This window comes from Streptopelia decaocto, assembly GCF_964273445.1.
Source record: "Streptopelia decaocto genome assembly, chromosome: Z".
NCBI classification, from domain to species: domain Eukaryota; kingdom Metazoa; phylum Chordata; class Aves; order Columbiformes; family Columbidae; genus Streptopelia; species Streptopelia decaocto.
In genome coordinates, this window is record NC_138657.1 from 58,977,034 (window position 1) to 58,996,875 (window position 19,842).

Genomic DNA, 19,842 nt, shown 5'->3' on the forward strand with positions numbered 1-19,842 from the left:
CATGCTGTGGCTCAGGAAGACTTTTCTAGAAAAAAATCAGCTAGTTATTTCTTATATTGCCTAAATAACTCAGCATTTCTCAAACGGTTGATCAGCTCACTTTCCCTTCTCTGCTCTACTTTCAGAAATAGTTTATGGTCTCTCATTAATACCACATATAAATCTACAAGTCTACCCCTAACCTCAGTCTCAATTTGATGCTCAATTTTATGTTATATCCAGACACACCTCACAGGTTTTTGTTGACTCCCACTTTTCCATTTCTCACTGCCTAAACCCCACTGCTTTAGCCGATTAGTTTCAGTTTAGAAAATTATAGGGAAGAGGGGTCTGCAAAGAGAAGGGCTCTCCAGTGGAGATGTTGCTTGAGGAGAGCATTTCACCCTGGCCCGCGGGGTAAGGAGGGGATGGCTCGCAGTCCCACCGTGCTCCCACCCAGGGCAGCTCTGAGCATAATACAGCAGTTTCTCTCCTACCAAATCAGTGAACTGTTACTGAAAAGAGGAGATCAAACAGAACAAAAAAAATAGCCCAACTGTGCTTACCGTAACACTGCCCTGCTACCAATGCCACCTACTGCTCAATTTACATTGGACTTAAATGGTCTGAGTCAGCTTCATTGGTTAGAAAGACTGCCAGATTGCTCCTCTAATTCCACTGATACACACCCTGTGTCGATATGCACAAATACCTAAAAAAAATACAGTTATGCAGCTAAGCAAATAGGCCTGTCCCCTCCATGTTATCAAAATACAACCTTCTTATCAGAAACCAGGTGTAAATACAATAGCCAACTTTTACTTTAATTCTTAACATTCTTTCCTCTGCACAGAATCTCATCACATATTACTTGCACCTCAGAAAACAAAAACATCATTAAAAAGAATGCCAGTTACATTAATAAAATTGTTTGAAATTTTAATTGAGATCTATTTCTTTTTTTTTGCAACAGTTTCTCAAATGCTATGATGAAACACAATCATTTTGAGCGAGACTAAATAAAACCACAAATCCCAGGAAACAATTCTACATTTGGAGAAAAGTGAATAGAAAAGCCTGATTTTAACTAAGAGCATTAGGGAAAATCCTTGCAAAAATTCCTGCTTTCAGTTAAGGCTTTGAAAAGAAAGCTTTTCAGAAGTGTGGAGCACCTCTAATTTCAAGGCAATAATTGAGAATTAGAAGTCCTTAGCATCCTTGAACACAGAGCTAGACAATTATTTTCTAAACAAATTGAACTTTAAAGAGCTAATAATCTTATTAAAAATTAGGTTGATTCTTACCACTGGCAGCTTGCCCTATAATTGCCAGTCACTCAGTTGTTCTTAGTTCATTGGATGACACAAATGATGCACCATTTCATGGTTGGTATTGTTTTATTGTCTAATATTGATTAAGTTATTTACACTCCTACTTTTCAATCCACAGTTTAGCACTCATACCTATGGCTTTTACTTTTATGTTTAGCACAACATATTTCTGTCAAGTGTCAGAACATCATTTCAAACTAACAGGAACCCAATATCATATAGACAAGTCTCTATGGTTAAACGTATTCAATATAAAAAGTGATGATTTATAAAAGAAAAGTCTGCTGGTAGCTTTCTTCCAGCTCAGGCTTACCACAGTTTCTGCTGAGCTTTTCTTATTTCAAAGTGTCCTTTTTAGAGTGCCCTGCTGCCTACATGTGAAATCTGTTTCTGTTTCCTCACTCAGCCCCCCGCCTCTACATTAAATGGAAAAAAAAAAAAAAAAAATCAGTAGCTGACATTTTTAAGCTAAAATATAAAGCGCTATAACATTACCTACATTGCCTTTTACTGAACTAGGTTCCTGAACACTCTAGGAACTTTGTGAAAATTTAACCAGTCAGTGTTGACAAGGCACAGGATTCTTGTGCTCAGAGGCCTCCAGCAACATTATTTTTTCCCCAGCCTGAAAGTCAGGGACCACTGTAGGATACAGCAAACAGATCGATCCGAAAATTCACAGATGCCCAACTGCCACTTAAAATAGAACTGACCAGATATTACTGATTCTTCTGCCACTGACACCCTGCAAATCTAGAACAAGAGTTTGCCTCTAGCAAGGGCAAAAGAGATCAAGTTACTCTTACATATACCCAGGGTGGAGTAACAATGACACAAGCTATTCATTTTAAAATCCTCACAAAGCTGTCCATGTCTGTGGTATTTTCTGTTCCATGGTATTACATGAATGTGAAAGTTATTTTTCACATATGTGAGAAGTTTAGTTGTATATGAAGAAAGCTAATTTTGGTCCACTTGTCCAGCTTCCTAAGGGCAGCATATTGGAAAGGTAACCACTGATGGTTCACAAACCAATGTAAAAGTTAACAAAAATAATTTGGTATCTCATTCCTAAACCTGCACACTGTTATTTGTCCTAGTCATCCACCTTTTCATTCTGCATGTCCACTAATTGTTGAGGTTTTAAGTCTTCAGCTTGTTCATGATCTTCCTTAACTGCATGATCTACTTGATCAGGTTCTTTTACTTCTGCTTCTCCTTGATCAACACTTCCATACTGTACTTGTTCAAGGTCTGTTCCATCTACAAGTTCTGCCTGTACTTCTTCCATCTGTATTTGATTTACGTGTTCAACATGTAACTGCTCCACATGAACTTCAGCACCTTGTTCAGTCTGAATATGTTCCACTTCCAAGTAACGAATTTGCACCTGTTCTTGAAGTTCCTCCATCTGCGCACCTTTCACTTGATTGTCCTGTATGAGATCCTGATGCAGCTGTTCCATAGTAACCTGTGCAGGATCCACTTGTACCTGAATTACTGGTAGGACATGGACTTGTTCCACTTGTTCTATTATAGTCATTGACGTTACTGGTTCGTTTTCCACTGGAAGCACCTCTTCTGTCACTACTTGTTCTGAAATATTGTGCATTTCTTTGAGATGCCTTCTCAGCTCACTGCCTCGCATAAACCACAAATCACATAGGGTACAGTGGTTGGGTTTGTCACCGGTGTGTATTACCAAGTGATCTTTGAATTGATCCCAGCTGTTAAACACACTGTTACAAACCTGAAACAGAAGATACTGTATGTTAAACAGTGTCAACAGAAATAAGACAAAGTATAGTGCCTATTTCAGATTACGGCTTCACATACTGTAGTTTCTTGCTACTTGGATTAAAAAAAATATATACGTTAGGAGGTGAAAGCTGAGAAGTCAGCTTCAGATGAACAGAAGACCTGGCATTTATTTTTGAGAAACAATGTGCTACTTTTGAGTTGTACACACACATAGAATACATACAAAATTTATGAATCAGTACAGCATTTCGAAGTTTTCTTATTTTAACCTTACAAGAAATTCACATACAGTATCATGCCCCAATAAATGTCTGGTGCTAGAGTTTTGAGTGGAAAGCTATTTATGTAATAATACTGTATAATAAAAGTGTAATACAAACTGTCCTGTTACTGAAGTTCTAGATTCAGTACTACTAGCCAACTTTTCCTTGTCAGCTTTCATTTGCTTATGGTATCATGAGGTTTACCTCGGTAGACTTCTTAAAATACTAACCTTACAGATAAACACTCAGAATTACTTAGTCGTACCTAAAAGTAATGAATATTGGTAATGCCCAAGCACATAATTCTTGCTCTTGCCACATGGAGCCTAATTCAGTAGTCCAGACATACACTGAAGAGCACCAAAAGTGCTCAACAAGGAGGCACCATTTTGCTTTCACCTCTTTGTTCAGTGAGCCAAGATTTATCTACTGAACACTATTCCATCTTAGTTCTAAGGAGAGAAAAATTCAAGAACAATTTATCCAAGAACTGCTGTAGTTTCTGCAAGTTGAAGAAACACTAATCCACAATCACAACATCTGTGAGAGGGTGTGGTATCAATATAGAAAGCGAAAGCTATGATACAAAGTTACTAGACCAAACGATCACAAAGACAAAACAGTATGTTCCAGGAAGCTATCTGGTACAACTTCGCGTTATACAATAATTCTCACATTCAGAATAAAGTAATCTTTAAGACAAAGGTATGCTCCCAAGAATCAGCTTCAGACTAGCATTACAACTAAATGATGCAACTGCATCAGTGAAAGTTCTGGTTAAATTATTTGATTAGCAATGCAAAATTAATTAATCTCTTGCAGTATTCAATGCTTTTGGTGAATAAGATCACTCTCTCTTTTGGAACAAATAAAGCCGCTATCCAGTAGATTTCTTCACTACACAACCCTACTTAACCTCAAACGACAGCCATTTTGTGAACTGAATAAGGTGAGAGCCTTAAAGGATTAGAAAGGAAGAGGAAGCGGGGGAGAGGAAAATGGAAGAAAATAAGTGTGTTTATATTTGAGACTGTTACAGCAGTGAGGCAGCAACTGGCATATAAAAATGCTACAACCAGCCTCAACTCTTGTATTTTCTAGCTTTCCAGAGTCAGCTTTTAAATGCTAAGCAAGATTTATCTAAACAGCTTTTCAAATGTCAGTTACATATAGTTACTGACCAAGCACCATAGCTGTCCATCTACTGTATTTGTACTTGCTTAAAAGACATTACAGATTGCCATTTTAAATTGGAATTACTTTCCAGGCAAAGTCAAGATATTTGGTATCAAACAGAAGAATAATAAAAGAGGAAATAAAATAGTACTTTGTATTTTGGACTTTAGGGAAGCATGCTCACAGCTGTAAACGTCTAGGTCAGTGCATCAATAACCTTGAAAAGGAAGTAGAAAGATCAGTAAAATGCAGATGAACAATTACACACCTGTAAGAATCTCTTTGATTGTAAGAATTATTAGGCTCCATATTAATAATTCCATATTTTCAGTGGAACTACTTAGACATAAGAATTTATCTGCATGTTTTAGTTTAAGGCAATCCTTATATTTAATTTAGTAAAAGTAGTTCTTGGTGATATAAGCCCCCTCTCGTTGCCTTTCCTGCTTAGTACAGGAAAGAGGTATTTAACCTCAGGCTCTGCTACTTCCGCTACCCACCTGACATTCATACAGCTTTTTTCTTCCCTTTTTAGCTCCAGCTCCAGATTGACAGGCCGTCAGGTGACATTTGAGAGTGCTATTCCTAGCAAAACGTTCATGGCAGTTTGGACATTCAAATGGTTTTTCACCTGTTAAGACAGATACAAGGATTTGTAAGTGTATAAAACTAGGCAGCTCTCTGTCAGCTCTCTCTTCCTCCTCTCTCTCGTGTAGGTTGATATATACACCGTAAAGACATCGCCAACTGAGTTATTCTAAAGAAGATAAAGACATTATATGTAAACTCAATTTACATAAATAAAAGGAAAAAAACCTCATAACCCTCATTTAGAAATAAGACAATGTAACAATTTGCAGTGCCATTCAAGATACATTTAGGTTTTTATGGAAGTTACATCACTCTTCTGATGAAATAGCTTAAGAAAAAATAGCACTAATTTGTCTTTTTTCATCTGATAATATTTACAATTAAAGACCCAACATTAGTAAATATATGAAGTGACATATTAAAGAAGGAAATATTTAAATAACAGAGTTTTGTTTTCAAGAACAATAACTGCTTATGCTTGAGAGCTGATACTGAGCTCCAGAAGAGAAGCTGGCAAGGAATGACCATACAATAACAATGCATCGGTATTTAAAACAAATGAACAACACCCCTTCCCCCAAAATACAGTGAAGAGAAAGCACAGAACATAAATGGGCACAAGCAAGATAAAAATTCCTTTCAGTTTGGCCACTTCCAACCTGATACCAAACACCGAAGCAAGCTAGGGACAACAGTAGGGGAGGTTGAAAGCAGGTTGGTTTTTCTTTTTAATCCAAAACAGTATATTGTTGGTACTTTCATCAAGTAGTAACAAAGAACAACTGGTGTCTCCATTTACTAATTTAATCACACACATACACAATGAAATTCAAGGAAATGAAAACATAAAAAATTAAGAACAGGGTGCTTATTCTGAAAGTCTGATATTAATAATTAATTTGTGGAGGTGGTGACACCAACCTCACTACTGAAACAGTTTAATGAACTCCAAAAGAGGCTGAGACATTTCAGTGAATAACAAAAAAATCTGTACTAGCTAGTAAAAATGCCTGCATTTTCAGGAATGCAATAATTAGTGACTACTGAGATAGAAGCCAATAAACCCATACTTTCAGAAATAAAGATATTCTGAAGTTTCTAATTAGCTTTTCAAAAGAAATGCACAAGTAGCCTATAATTTTCACTTACACACAGAAAAATCTTAAATGGTGGGAATATTCCCTTTCATGGTTACAAAATGTTATGTTTTGGAGACTGTGTACAGGTAACGCAGAGGATGCTGAACTGCCATCAGTCTTGCAGGTCAAAAATCAAGGACTTAGCACATCCTGGCACAGTGCAAATCAACACTGTGACGTGGGCTGCACCAGTCACAGCATGGGCTGAAAATACAAAGAGCGTGCCCACTGTCTTTTTCTCTGAGAAACACACTGGCATGCTGGGGGCTGAACTCCCCTGCTAAAAGTGACAGCTTGCTTCTCCTACCCCACTATGAGTTGAGTTGCATCTGAATGAGATTTTACGATGAGAGAGGCTTTGGGCCTGATCTAATGATCATCTGTTTTCCCTTTATGAGAACGGATGAGATTCCATTTGCCAACCATAAGGAACTTACAGGATGGAAATTCTGACCAGAGATAGTTGAATATTGTGCTGGTCCTTTATAATCCTACAGTCACGGGAAGGAGACTTCCACAAATAAATATTTTTTAACCCCTCAAAATTTGTAACAACTACCACAGTGACTTTTATTTGCTTAATATGTAAGGAATACCAGGTAATTCAGCCATAACCATAAAGCTACCATATCATCATTTAGGCTGGGTTTGGAGAGAAATAGTAAACCTAGGTGTGTTTTTTTTTGTTTTTTTTTTTTCCCCCCACTAAAAGCAAGCATTTATCAAATTAACTTATTGGGGTAATTTATTCAAGGTATGTAAACAGAGTCCATTTACTCACTCCTATGGAGGATGCTATCTGCAATTCAAAGTACTCTTCCTATAAAACATATTCTAGGTTTACCAAGAATGGCAAAGACTATGATTAACTTCTTCTAAGAAGTTTGTATACAAATTACTTCAGTTACAGAGTTTTCAGGCAAGGGGACAGACCAGATTAATTCAGCTGCTGGGGGCACATCACAACTCCTTTACCTGCACCTTCACTCACGTGAGCACACACACGTGCTGTCCATAAAAGGAAAAAAAAAATCAAGAAGGCCTAACTTTCAGAAATATTCAGCAGTCAAAATTGCCAGTGAAATCAGAGGGAATCAAAGCCGTTCAGTGTCTCTTTCCACTACGGGATATAAGCTTTGCAAAACATGAGGATTAGACCAGCATACTACGAGCAGTAGCTTCATTTTAAGATTGATTTCTGTATGAGGAAATCTCTCTTCTTGTGCAAGACAAATTAGAGGTATTTAACTTGATGGATATACATTATTTAAGTGCAGCCTTTCCTCATAAAGGGGAAAACCGTACTAGTTACATGAGAGCAAAACTCCCTCTTTATAAATTCTGGAGATGACTTTGTTAATACTTTCAGAGTTAAATGATATGCAAGATGTTTTTGAGGTATTTTGTGAGAGACTTGGAAGCTGCTTAGGGCACTGTACGCATGAGTGAGAAACTCCATATATCTCTTTCCTATATTTTATTGAGACAAAGATAATATCCATTGGCAATGTCAAATTCCTACATCAAAAAGAACAACCAGCATTGGTAAAGTGCCTGTTTCTGCTCCAATTGCTATTTTCATGTTATTGCTGGTGTTGTGAAGAACCAGCAACAAGATCAAATACTTTGTAGGACATTTTCCCCCAGGTCTTTTAATTCCATTTCAGAATTCAACCAGTGCTATACAGAATTCAGACCTTACAATCTTTTGGCTGAATGGAAGTTTTTCCACTGACCTTAGGAGACCACAGTTAAATGCTAGTATCCGTTTTGATTTTAATCTTATGGCTTTTGAAAATGCTAACCCCAAAGTAATTAAGTTCCATGCCTTACACTTGTTGTATCAATATATCTAGAAAGTATTCTGTACGTCCTGTGATATACTAAGTCACTTTGTCCCCAAAATCCTTTGTTGCAACAGCAATCAACATATTGTGATATTTGGGTTACTCTCTTAATCTGCCACAAACTTCTACCTGAAAAGTCTTTTGTTAAGTAGCTTGGTTTTGGATGGCTCATAAAGGAGAAACACTTGCTGTTTCATAGGTAACAAGGATTTGCCAAAGACTGTTTATAAATAGAACTTTTGAGGTGCTATTTGGAGTAGACTGGACACTGCCATATATACTCAGCAGTCTCATATATACGTACCAAGAAATTAATATTAGAAGGCTTTAACAATGATAAGAGGTTGTGAAAGAACTAAGGCTGCTACCCTCCATTAAATTCTTACTGATGACTCGTGACTGACATATTAACCAAAACCATCTGGAAGATCAGGACCACATTATTTTACATTCATCTGTATAATGATCAGTACCTGTTCAGATAGTAGACTTTTCAGTGAGATGACGAAGCAGCATCTTAACCTCCCATAATATAAAGAGCAAAGAAGTAGCACAAACCACTTTGTACTCAAAAGATGCTATCCAGATTTCAGAGAGGCAGATTTCACAGTAAAAAAAAAAAGCATACTACAGTCACTAGAAACGTTTTGCTGTTTTAATTAACAAAGAAAAAGTCATAGATGAGATGTCAAGAGCAGGGATGAAACTTTCAAAACAAGATGATACAAGAGAACTTTTAGGGAGTATTTTATGCCTAATGCATTAAAAGGCATTTGCTCAGAAGTTTTGTTAGACAAAGCCCTCTAAACTGTATTCCATTGAGAAGCTCACAGTTGAGGTCATATTTCAACAGAAACATTTGCTAGTGGAACCGTGAAAATAAAAGCAGCTCCTCAGTTTAGTACTTTTGAGGAAGGAAACATGCCTTAAGATTTTGAAAAAATCTTTAAGATTTAAGACACTTCGGAGAGAAGCTTCATTCATGCTTTCTGGTTTTAGGTGCCTATTTGTAACCCCGTCAATCCCTGAAAAGTTTACATCAATGAAAAGCAAAACAAATGAACAAACAAAAAGACAAACCAGCACTTCAGTTGTAAGTAGAAGCCAAGTATTTCTAGCACTGAGGACTCATGCATTCTCTTCAGTGTATTCTCTTTTTCCCCAAAACATGCAAAAACCCAAAATGCTAGAGCCAAGCCACAAGGACAGGACTACCGCAGTGCTCTTACCTGTGTGCTTCCGGAGGTGCTCTTTAAAATGTCCAAAGTGATCAAACTGCTTTTCACAGTACTGGCATATATGTATTTTTTTACCAGGTCTTTGCTTCTTGCTGGCACCACCTTCATCAAGGTGGTAACAGGTGAGGTGCTGTTTCAAAGCACTTTCTCGTAGGTACCTTTTATTGCATATGTCACACTTGTAACTCTCAGTAGAATGTGTTTTCATGTGTTCCTTAAAATGGTAAAACAATTTAAACGAACGGTTACATATCTCACAGTGGAATAAATTGTTCATGTGTGACAGCTGAAGTTCCACAATTTCAATACCTTCTACCTGTTTGCACGAGGGATCAGTTGCACTATCACCTTCTTGGATCTGGCATTTTCTCTCTCCCTGACGATACTTGCTGGTGATGTCTGCCAGAAGAGCCAGAGCAGATTCATCTGATGTACCCGTTGTCTGGATGTACTTTATGGATTGCTCTGCAGAAGCTACTTCTTCAAGTATTTCAATGCTGTCATCTTCCACTTCAATTGTCCCTTCAGCAATCTCAACCTCAATTTCAACAGGCTCTGATTCTGCAGATGGCAGTGTTTCTGTGATAACATTAGAGGTTTCAGCTATCTTCCTCTTTTTTGGTTTATTTTTATCTTGTGCTTGATTTGATTCTAAAGTTGATGAATTTTCTTTGTTCCTGCAAAATATTTGCATAAGCATGGTTAAGATCCATAAGCACTGACATAACAATTCCGGCCCAATACTGAGCTTCTGCATCCAACACTCTCTAGCTGTTTCTCAAAGAAGCTGAGCAATGAATAACCACATAATCTGTGTGCCTCTCAAAAGCTAATTTGTCCTTAGTCTATACTCCTTAGAGCTGTAAAACAGCATGGTTAAACCTGTAGAGCCTTTGACATAAGGCTACTAAAGTGTTTTAAATAGCTCTGCTTGAATGATAAAAAGCACCTGTCAGGAAAAAAGGCCACTTAACCTGATGACATACGTTTATCTAAGAAACTTGTGAAATTCTTTACTTGGAAAGAAAACTTCCCCATAGAAGGAGTTCTTTGGCCTGCATATTCAGAAATAAGGTTCAAGTCCTTCCTACACTAGTCACCTTTTAAGCTCTGGAATGTCTGCAGTTGCCTGCAGTGCTTAGAGTTTATTAGAAAACACTACATCTGTGAAGTCACACAAGGATTATTAGAACATCTCATACTTCAGGAAAGCAGACAGCTAATACCTGAGGTAAAAATAAAAGCCACTGGGACATGGACAGAGTATTTTAGTTCAATTTTCTGGGCTTAAACACAAACCCCAGCTCTGCTCTGTCCTGCCTGCATCATATACTCACAACCCATTTCCTCCAAGATGTCAGGGATAGCATGACATCTCAAACACAGACAGAGCTGAGTAGGACGATGCTTTCCAGTCATACCCTCAAGATCATCCACAGCACTCATGTACTGGAAGTTTTCCTACTGATTATCACTTTCGAAAATGAGTGGCTATGTTCCCCTCAAATCAGACTGACACCCCTCAAGTCAAGCTGACAAGAGTAAGATGTGCTTTTACCTTCCTCTGCAGCCCCATTAATCCCTTAATGTAACCCGTTCCCTATCACTTTCATGTTTTCTAGTAAGAGGAGACATAAGGCTTCACCCAGTATCTGTAAGTCATATGTTAGAGATGTGTGGCTAATGATCTAATGCAGGAAACAGCATATCAAATGTTACCTTACTCTATTGAGACACAGGAAGATGGAGTAGCTAAACTCACAGTTTCCTCTAGCCTGGATTTCTGACATCTAGAAGGTGACAGTTACTTTGCATATTGCTGCAAGGATCTCCAGGATCATGTACCAGAAGACTCTGACCACATTGTATGAAACTTTAAATGAGGATACACACATACAATACAACTGCACATTAAGGAATAACAGCTGATATTTTCTTTCTAGCCTAGATCATATGATGTGCAACTTTTTGATGCACTATACAAATATTTAGTTCTATAACCATCTCCACTTGAGCTGAAGTTTCTGAAACCTGCCCCTTTCAGTCAAAGCTCTGACTGGGCAATGTATCATAATTCTTCCCCCTCTCACTGTGGAGGAGAAAACAAGAGCCTGACAGTGGTACTCAAGCTTGTCTTTCTGACCAAAACCAAATAAACCCTCCCACCAAAAAATCCTTTCAAAAACGTATGAACAATGGAAATAACTCCAAGAATAGACTGGCTTGTGTGTGTGTTTGTTAAGCAAAACATTTGTTTCCTTGTAACGTGAGAATTACGGTGTTTACTGGTGATGCATAACCAACAAACTGCATAACATCATGCAACAGTGGTAAATAACTTCAGGCTGAAGAGTTTAGCTTGATGGATGGATGTGAATCCTAATTCAACAGTTCTACCAATCTACACTGACTCAAAGTGATATAAATTAGAGCATACTTTTTTAATTTCAAGTTTCTTTTCAATTTCTTAAGCAGAAAACTAAGGTCTGCTCTTTTTTACCTTCACATTATCAACATACACCCAGCTGTCAATTAGGTGTGGGCAGTCTGCAGAGACCTGGTATTAGTTACCAGAAACTCTCAGCGCTACAGTGTCTGCAACATTTACCAGCTATGTCACTTGCCATCGAGGTACAGCCTGAAGTGTGTGACACTCATTTTTTATCCTGCATAATTCTGACCTATATCTTACAGTAGAAGAGTATATGGTGCCACATAAATTTAGGAGGTTCCAGGATAAGGAACAGCACTGAAAAATACAGGGAGCCAGCTCTTATAAAAAGATTCTTGTGACTCTGCCTTACAGCATTGGGAAGAAAAAGAGGCCTGTGTGCTTACCTGATTTCAAGTGCTTTGATTGCTTCTAACATCTGTAGGTACTCAGCTGCTTTCCAAACATCATTTGCTTCTTCCTCACCTTGGACCATTAGTTTTGCTGTATAGGTGAACTCAATTAGATGACGAAATGCCATGTTACTTACACCTGTATACAGGCAAGAAAAAGAGCATTTCCTTTTAGCAGTTTCTCAGTCTCATCTGTCTGATGAATCTCGCGTGCTTGCCTGCACACCATTTTGCTCACAGTACTGTAGCTGCCAGTTTCAAAAACACAACACCCTTAGAAGACTCATGTTGGAATAAAAAGTCTGCTATAGAAACATGTGAATCTGGAACAATTACAGCTATGCCATGACAAAGATAAAAGGAAGGATAAGATGGACAAAAAGCTGTCTGAATAATAAAAAGTATAGATTTAAACATAAAAATATGATCTCTTTCTCAAGAGACCTTGGAGCAGCAAGTTACTGGAGGCTGAAATATTGCTCCAGTAATTTGCTCCCTGGCCATGCTGTTCTTGCATCCCAGCCAAGGCATCTGCTGTTGGCCATCACTGGCAGCCTTTTTCATCTGACCAGAATGGCTGTCATCAGGGAAAAGACTGCATGTCACACTGCTAGTCCTAAAAACATACAGGGTCTGCCTGACCTCCGTTAGTCATGTATTGAGTGGAAGATTAAAAAAAAGAAAAACGAACAAGGAAAAACCCACCCATAGAACCTCAAACTTTCTTTTCCAAAAAAACTATTTCAACATGCCCCCCCCCCCTTTTTGGGGCGGGGGGGGAGAAGTTTTTTTCCAGTGGTGGTAGCTGCCTCAGAACAACTCAAGAGCTGCGATCCAGAACACTACTTGACATGAACAAGTATGTATGTAAGCCCGTACCAAGGATAATCCATTCATTTCCAGCTTGGGGACACAATTCTGAAGCTTTTTATTTGCACAAATCAGATTACCTTCAATCTCCACCAAAGGTTCCTGAGTGAAATCCTGGAAGAATTTATAGAAGAACTGGCTACAGGCAGCAAGAACAGCCTTATGAGCTTTGAAATGGTGACCTAAAATGAGAGACAAAAATTTTGGTTTAGGATAACACCTTCCTCACTCATAGTGTAGAAGAAGTGCAGATGCGGAACAGAGACCACCCAGCGTACTAATCTATTCCAGCAGCATAGAGACATTTAGTATGCCTCCTTGTAATGTTGAATACTACTGCAACTAGCCTGTCCCATCTCACACAGACCCTTGCTGACATCACTGACCTTGCTGACGCTCTGCAACTCAATTAGCTGGAGGACTCACTCCAGTGTTTCTCTTTTCAAATTTAAGCTGTGCAAAATTCCAAGGCTAATCTTCTCCTTTCTTGGCCTCAGCTCTCTGATTTTACCCAGATTCTGTCTGTTTTTTGCTGCTCTTACAGACTGATGTATTTTATCACCACTTCTGACAGCATAACTGCAGAACAGCAGCAGTTGTGCTGGTTTGCTCCTGTTTTCCAGACTCCGTACTCCCTATCACTGTGTTGTGCTCTCCCTGGCACAGGCATGAACATTCATAAGGCTCCAAGGGACAGAGACGGGAGAAGTAACAGGGATCAGAACTACACAGCTGCTGCACACATTCAGGATAAGTTTTGTGCAAGCGCTGCCAATGAAGCTCTGGCAATTCCTGAGGAGTAACTTTTATTTCGTTTGCTTACTTTTTTCCTAATCAAGACTCTGTAGGACCCTTTTCCTTCAAAAGAGTTCTTGCTACCCTTTAAAAGATCAGGTGTTACTCCTTTAGCTAAATCTGCCCTGGTGGACACTGCCTATCTTCCTTGAAGTCCTCATCTGTTCTAAGACATGTTTGGGATGAAAAGCAATCTTAGGTTATCAATCAGACACCACCTTTTCTAAGGGGATAATAAGCACTTATACCTATGTCAGCCTTTTAAACTAATACTTATGTCCATAGAACACACACATAAAAGTGAGTGCTTCTACCCTATTATAGCCACATACTAGTAGGCAGGTAGCAGAGAAGAAAGAAATAAATCTTATTTCAAGATTTTTTTTTTTTTTTTAAACACAATATTTGTATAAGTTCTCTGAATGCAAACAGTCACCTCAAGTTAGGGAAAAAATATTTTAACAATGTTTCAGAAACCCTTGGGCAACATGTTAAATATAGCACAGCGGTTTCAGACTGGGCTTCTAACTAAAAATATTTAGAATATTGTTTGAAAAGCAGAAGCAAAATTATTAGTCACTGCTGGAGACTCTGTTCACCCTGAGATTTTAAATGAAACTCTGCATGCAGCTTGCACACTGGTACAGAACCGAGAATTTGTCAGCAGCCTGGTTTGACAGCTGAGCTGTGACAAGCCCAACAGCTTCCCAGCACAGCTTTCAGAATTCTCTGTACAACAACTGGTTCTTAGGCCTGTACGTACCATCGACAATCAGAGTGATATCTGTAAACTGGTCCTGCTCACGTTGTTCATTCAGTCTATCCAAAATAACTTTATAGTGCTCAGGGAATTCTTGGATACATTCCATCGTTTCTTCGGCTTCCATGGCAAAAGGACTAGACTGCAAAAGATGTGGTATGAGCGTAAGGATAATGTGCCACTGAGTAAATACTATGCACAGTTAGGTTAGTATACAAACATGAAGTAACTTGCATTTTTCAGGGACTATAAAATAAATGGAAACCCTAAACTGTCTTGGTAACAGGTTTATCTGATTTTAGCTGAGAGGTAGGAAATAGCAGGGTTAATGATGCAGAATATTGCCTTATTTATACACATAACAGACAAAGTGGTAAGTGTATTTATTTATTCCACAGATTCGGCAGGGACCTACCTCCCTCAAAGCAAATATTGCAGTGATGTAACATCTCCACAGCTAACTATTCAACACCACTACAGCAGCATAATGTCAGAATCTTCATATAGTTACTTCTCGCTATTCTACCAATTCACTTGGTGGAACAACACTTCTTAAAATTTTCATATTAAAGTCGCATTTTGCAGCTAGTGAACACAAGATGTTTGCATCCTTTAAATAAGGTTGTAATAAAGCAGCATTTTTCAGCTTCTGAGTATATGGGAGTTGCCAGGGATTTAATGTGCTGTCACACCCAAGAGCAAAGAGCATCTTATTAATCCAGCCTACTTACACTCCTCCCCATGCAAAGCGAAATATTCTTAGCCAGCGTTTTGAAAGAGACACATATTCTCGTAATCTGATGGCTCTTCCTCCCTTACTAATACAATAACCGTAGCTGGGGATGGGAGCTGCACAGGTTCTCAGACCTGAAGTGGTTTAGCAGAACTCTGTGCCTGTGGACAAGACGCAGGTTTTAGTCTGCTGCTTATGCAAAAGAACCTCTTGAGAGAGCCCAGGTGCTTCAATGGAAGCATTTCACAAACTAACTCCAGGCAAAATGACTTCAGATCTGTGAAGCATCACTCATCTTCAACTCCCACACTCACATGGCTCACACTGAGAATGCCACAGAAAAAGCAAAGACATTTCAAAATCACCTTAGAACAGAAACTTTCTTTCCAGAGTCTAACTTACTTTGAAGAACACGTGTCTTCTGACTAGGCCTGACTGTCCTAAAGGCATTTATGACATACTTTTCACTATACTGTTAGTATGGACAAAAGGAAGAAAGTCAGGAGAGCAGCTGGTATCAAACCAACCATTATTAAAGAGATGGAAGTTTCTGGTGTGGCAATGAAGCATTTTTCTTCAGTGCTAGAAGAAACTAGAGAGCAGGTGCTTCCTGACTGCTGGTGCAGATATTTTTGTATGTGATTGGAATTGGAAGGTCCTGAGTGCAAAACTGTTCCTTACATGTACTGATCACAACTGAGCTGATGCTGTCATACTTGCAGACTCCCCTTGTGTGTAAATTCTGCCTCACAAACACAGGTGTATGGGCTTCAGTAGACACAGAGAGGAGAATTACCCAGTTATGGCAAGACAAAGTTATCTTCTTATGACTAGAAGACAAGAAGTAAATGAAATTGTGGAATTTCTGTTTTCACCACAAAACACACTTTCTTGCATCTCAGAAAAACTGGCCCACACAGAAGTCATTTTGCCAAGAGCATTAAAAAAAAAAAAAAGCTGAAGCAACCGCTTATGGAAGTCCAGCTCTAACTGCCATTACTGCTTTGCCAAGCGGACACTGAAATACCCATCAGGGTCTTCAAGGGGACAGAGGAGATCGGCCTGTGAGGGCGAGTGGCAAGGTGTGGTGCGAGGGAGCAGATTCTGCTGCTGCTGTCGTTGCACTTCATCCGTAATGATGGGTCTAAGACAGAGAAGCAACAGCTCCTGCCTCTCTTCCATTATCTGGTATTCTACATAAAGTCTCATGTGGGAAGCTGTCAGCTATTTACTTCACTGTTTAATTCTTCTTGGGCATTTTTGACACATTATAAAAGGATGACTTGCAGTTAGAGGCATAATTCCTTAAAAGTTACAACAAACAAAGTTTTGACCACCAGCTCTCATTATTTCCACCTACCCAAATGTAATTTACTTCCAAATTCAATATTTCTAGGGATATCTTACAAAACAATAGTGTAACCTCCCCCTACCCAATCTAAGATTTTTTTTTTAAGTTTGTCTTTCTCAGAACACTTAACAAACATGAATAAGAAAACATACAACTTATGATGGTTAGTTTATTGCCATGAATTAAAACAGAACTAGTAAAAAGTGTGAATTTACTGTGTATCTAAATGCAGTTGCAGCATACATTGGGTATTCTTATTTTAAAAAGTCAGTGATACTGCAGAAAAAAACCTCCAACAGAACAGCATCCATTCGATAAGAGCGTGACTTCTTTAGAGGAAGAAGTGAAAAGTAGACAAGGAAACTGAGAAGCCATGGAGGGCAGACAGAAGTGATCCAAATTGCCACTTATGAGGAGCCTCATAGAAGAGTAACAGAAACTGGAGTTTTTCAGTTGTTTACCTTGATTTTATTGAAAGATGCTGTAAACTACAAACTTAACCTTATCATCTCATAACATTGGATGCATCTTACATGATGTGCATATGATTTGCAAATGTTTTTATAACTCTACTTCAATAAAGCCAGCTTATTACTATCCTCCTGGACTACAAGCAGCGCTCTGTACTTTAGGAAGCAGACATGTGGTTTCTTTGCCCACACGGGTCACACACGAACGCAGGCAGACAGAGCAGTGTCACAGGGGCTCCGACAACCCAGAGAGGCTGCCGAAGCACCGACCAAGCCGCCGCCATGTCGCTGTGGCCACCGCAGGAAAGCGGAATCTGAGGGGTGTCTGGCGGGCAACAGTGGCTACACAGAACTGAGAGCTTCTCGTGCGCTTTGCTGATTATTTTTCCTCAAAATGAGCAGCGGCAGAGCCAGGCCGTCAGCCCGCCGCTCGGCCCCCTCAACCACGGAACGGGCCCCGCTCCCGCCGCACCGCGAGGCCGCCAGGGGGCGCCCCGACCCCCCCGCCCCGGCGCGCTCCCGCAGGCCCCGCCCCCGCCGGAACCGCAGGGCCTCGGCCTCAGCCCTGCGCCCCGCGGCCAGCCGCTGCCACCGCGCCACAGCCGCAGCCTCACCGGCGGAGGCCGATGGCAGTCAGCGCGACCCCCCGCCAATCGTAAGGCGGTGGAAGAGCCCGCCCTAGGCGGAGGAGCCAATAAGCGCCCGCCGAGTCCCAGGAGCGGGAGAAGGCGGAAGGCCTAACCAGCGCCGCGTGCCCGCCGGGCACAGGCGCTCCCAGGGCGTTACAGGCGGCCATCGGCGGGTGCGAGTATCCCACCGGGGGCACCCCCGGGAGGCGGCCAGGCCGGTGTCTCCCCGAGCCATGCGCCGGGAAGCGCCGCCGCCTCGTTAGTGCTTATTACGTCATCAAAGCGCGCATTAAATCGATCCCTTTTCAATTCCCGGCCGGGTCGCGCCCCGGCGGCGCGACGCCCCGCGGGGTGGGAAGGCGGTTCCGCCAGGTACTCACCGCGCGCAGCCCCTCGCCCCGCCGCGCCCGCTCCGCCGGTACCGCTTCCTGCTCCCCCGCACGCTGGAAAGCGGGGCGGCCGTCGGCCAATCGCGACTCGCATTCCCGGCCTGCACCGCGCGGAGGAAGTGACGCCAGATCACCTTTCACACGACAGGGCGCGCAGGCGGCGGAGGGGCGGGGGCTCGGCGGCGCGGTGCATTCTGGGGAGTTGTAGTCTTGCCGCGTGCGTCAGCACCGCGCAGCCGCAGAGCGGCCGGCGGGGGTGGGCGGTGCCGCCGTAAGGAGCCGCTGCCGCGGGTGGGCCTGGCGGGGGCGGGGCCGGGGGCGGGCCCCCCGCGGTGCCGCGCAGACGCGGGTGGGGCTCGGTTGAGGCCGGGGTGCTGCGGGAAGCGGCGCCTCCAGCCGTCGCTTGGTGCCGCCCCGGCCCGGAGCAGTGCCGGGAGCCCCGGCCGCCGCCCCGCCCGGCGGGAGGCATGGCGGTGGGAGCGGCTGTCGCGGCCGGTTGGCGCCCGGCGGAGGGCGGTGTGGCGGCGGCCTCGGCTGTTCCTGGCCCCTGGCTGTGATCGGCGAGTGCAGTTAAATCCACCATTGAGATAAGGTGAAACTCCGTCGTTTTGCAGAGAGCTCGGGCCGGCTTTTCTGCGCGCCGATCAGACGGACAGACAGACACACGGGTGCGCTCAGTGCCGGGGGCAGGCGCGCTGTGCTGGTGTTGCCGCGTTCAGTGCGGGTGATTCTGCTCGGTGCGATCCGGCAGAACATCCCGGCGGCCGGGCAGCGACCACCCCGCGCCCCGCAGGCACCACCCGACGCTCAGGGGATTCGCTTCAGCTCCCCGCGCCAAACCAGCCCCCCTGCCTTAAACAGACACTTCCACGCGGGGTACGCACACCGGTGGCGTTCTCCTTTTATTGGTTAAACCGGATGGTACTTGAGTGTCGTGGTCACAGAATCACAGAATGTCAGGAATTGGAAGGGACCTCGAAAGATCATCCAGTCCAATGCCCCTGCTGGAGCAGGAACACCTAGATGAGGTTACACAGGGAGGTGTCCAGGAGGGTTTTGAATGTCTCCAGAGACCTCCACAACCTCCCTGGGCAGCCTGTTTTAGTGTCTGTTGCTCTCACCATGAACAAGTTTTTTCTCAAATTTAAACGGAACCTCTTGTGTTCCAGTTTGTACCTATTGCCCCTTGTCTTATCATTGGTTGTCACCGAGAAGAGCCTGGCTCCATCCTTGTGACACACACTCTTTACATATTTATAAACATTAATGAGGTCACCCCTCAGTCTCCTCCAAGCTGAAGAGACCTAGCTCCCTCAGCCTCTCTTCATAAGGGAGGTGCTCCACTCCATCATCTTGGTTGCCCTGCGCTGGACTCTCTCCAGCAGTTCCCTGTCCTTCTTGAACTGAGGGGCCCAGAACTGGACACAATATTCCAGGTGTGGTCTCACCAGGGCAGAGTAGAGGGGGAGGAGAACCTCTCTGGACCTACTAACCACCCCCCTTCTAATACACCCCAGGATGCCATTGGCCTTCCTGGCCACAAGGGCACAGTGCTGGCTCATGGTCATCCTGCTGTCCACCAGGATCCCCAGGTCCCTTTTCCCTACACTACTCTCTAATGGATCATTCCTCAACTTATACTGGAACCTGGGGTTGTTCCTGCCCAGATGCAAGAC

The 19,842-nt window shown here is 42.0% G+C and overlaps 1 protein-coding gene across 2 annotated transcripts; it reads right to left on the reverse strand.

The window, feature by feature from the left end:
• Positions 1-927: 927 nt before the first annotated feature.
• ZNF131 (zinc finger protein 131) lies at positions 928-18,267 on the reverse strand. 2 transcript variants are annotated; one of them, XM_082075009.1, is made up of 8 exons: positions 18,158-18,267; positions 14,598-14,736; positions 13,120-13,221; positions 12,164-12,308; positions 9,642-10,002; positions 9,317-9,539; positions 5,011-5,141; positions 928-3,060 (listed from the first exon to the last, which is right to left on the reverse strand). In XM_082075009.1, the coding sequence occupies exons 2-8, from the start codon at positions 14,719-14,721 to the stop codon at positions 2,407-2,409; spliced, it is 1,740 nt and encodes a 579-aa protein (XP_081931135.1). In that variant the 5' UTR covers positions 14,722-14,736; positions 18,158-18,267; the 3' UTR covers positions 928-2,406. The 2 variants fall into 2 exon arrangements, with proteins under 2 accessions (XP_081931135.1, XP_081931134.1); XM_082075008.1 differs by having other exon boundaries at positions 9,317-10,002.
• Positions 18,268-19,842: the final 1,575 nt, after the last annotated feature.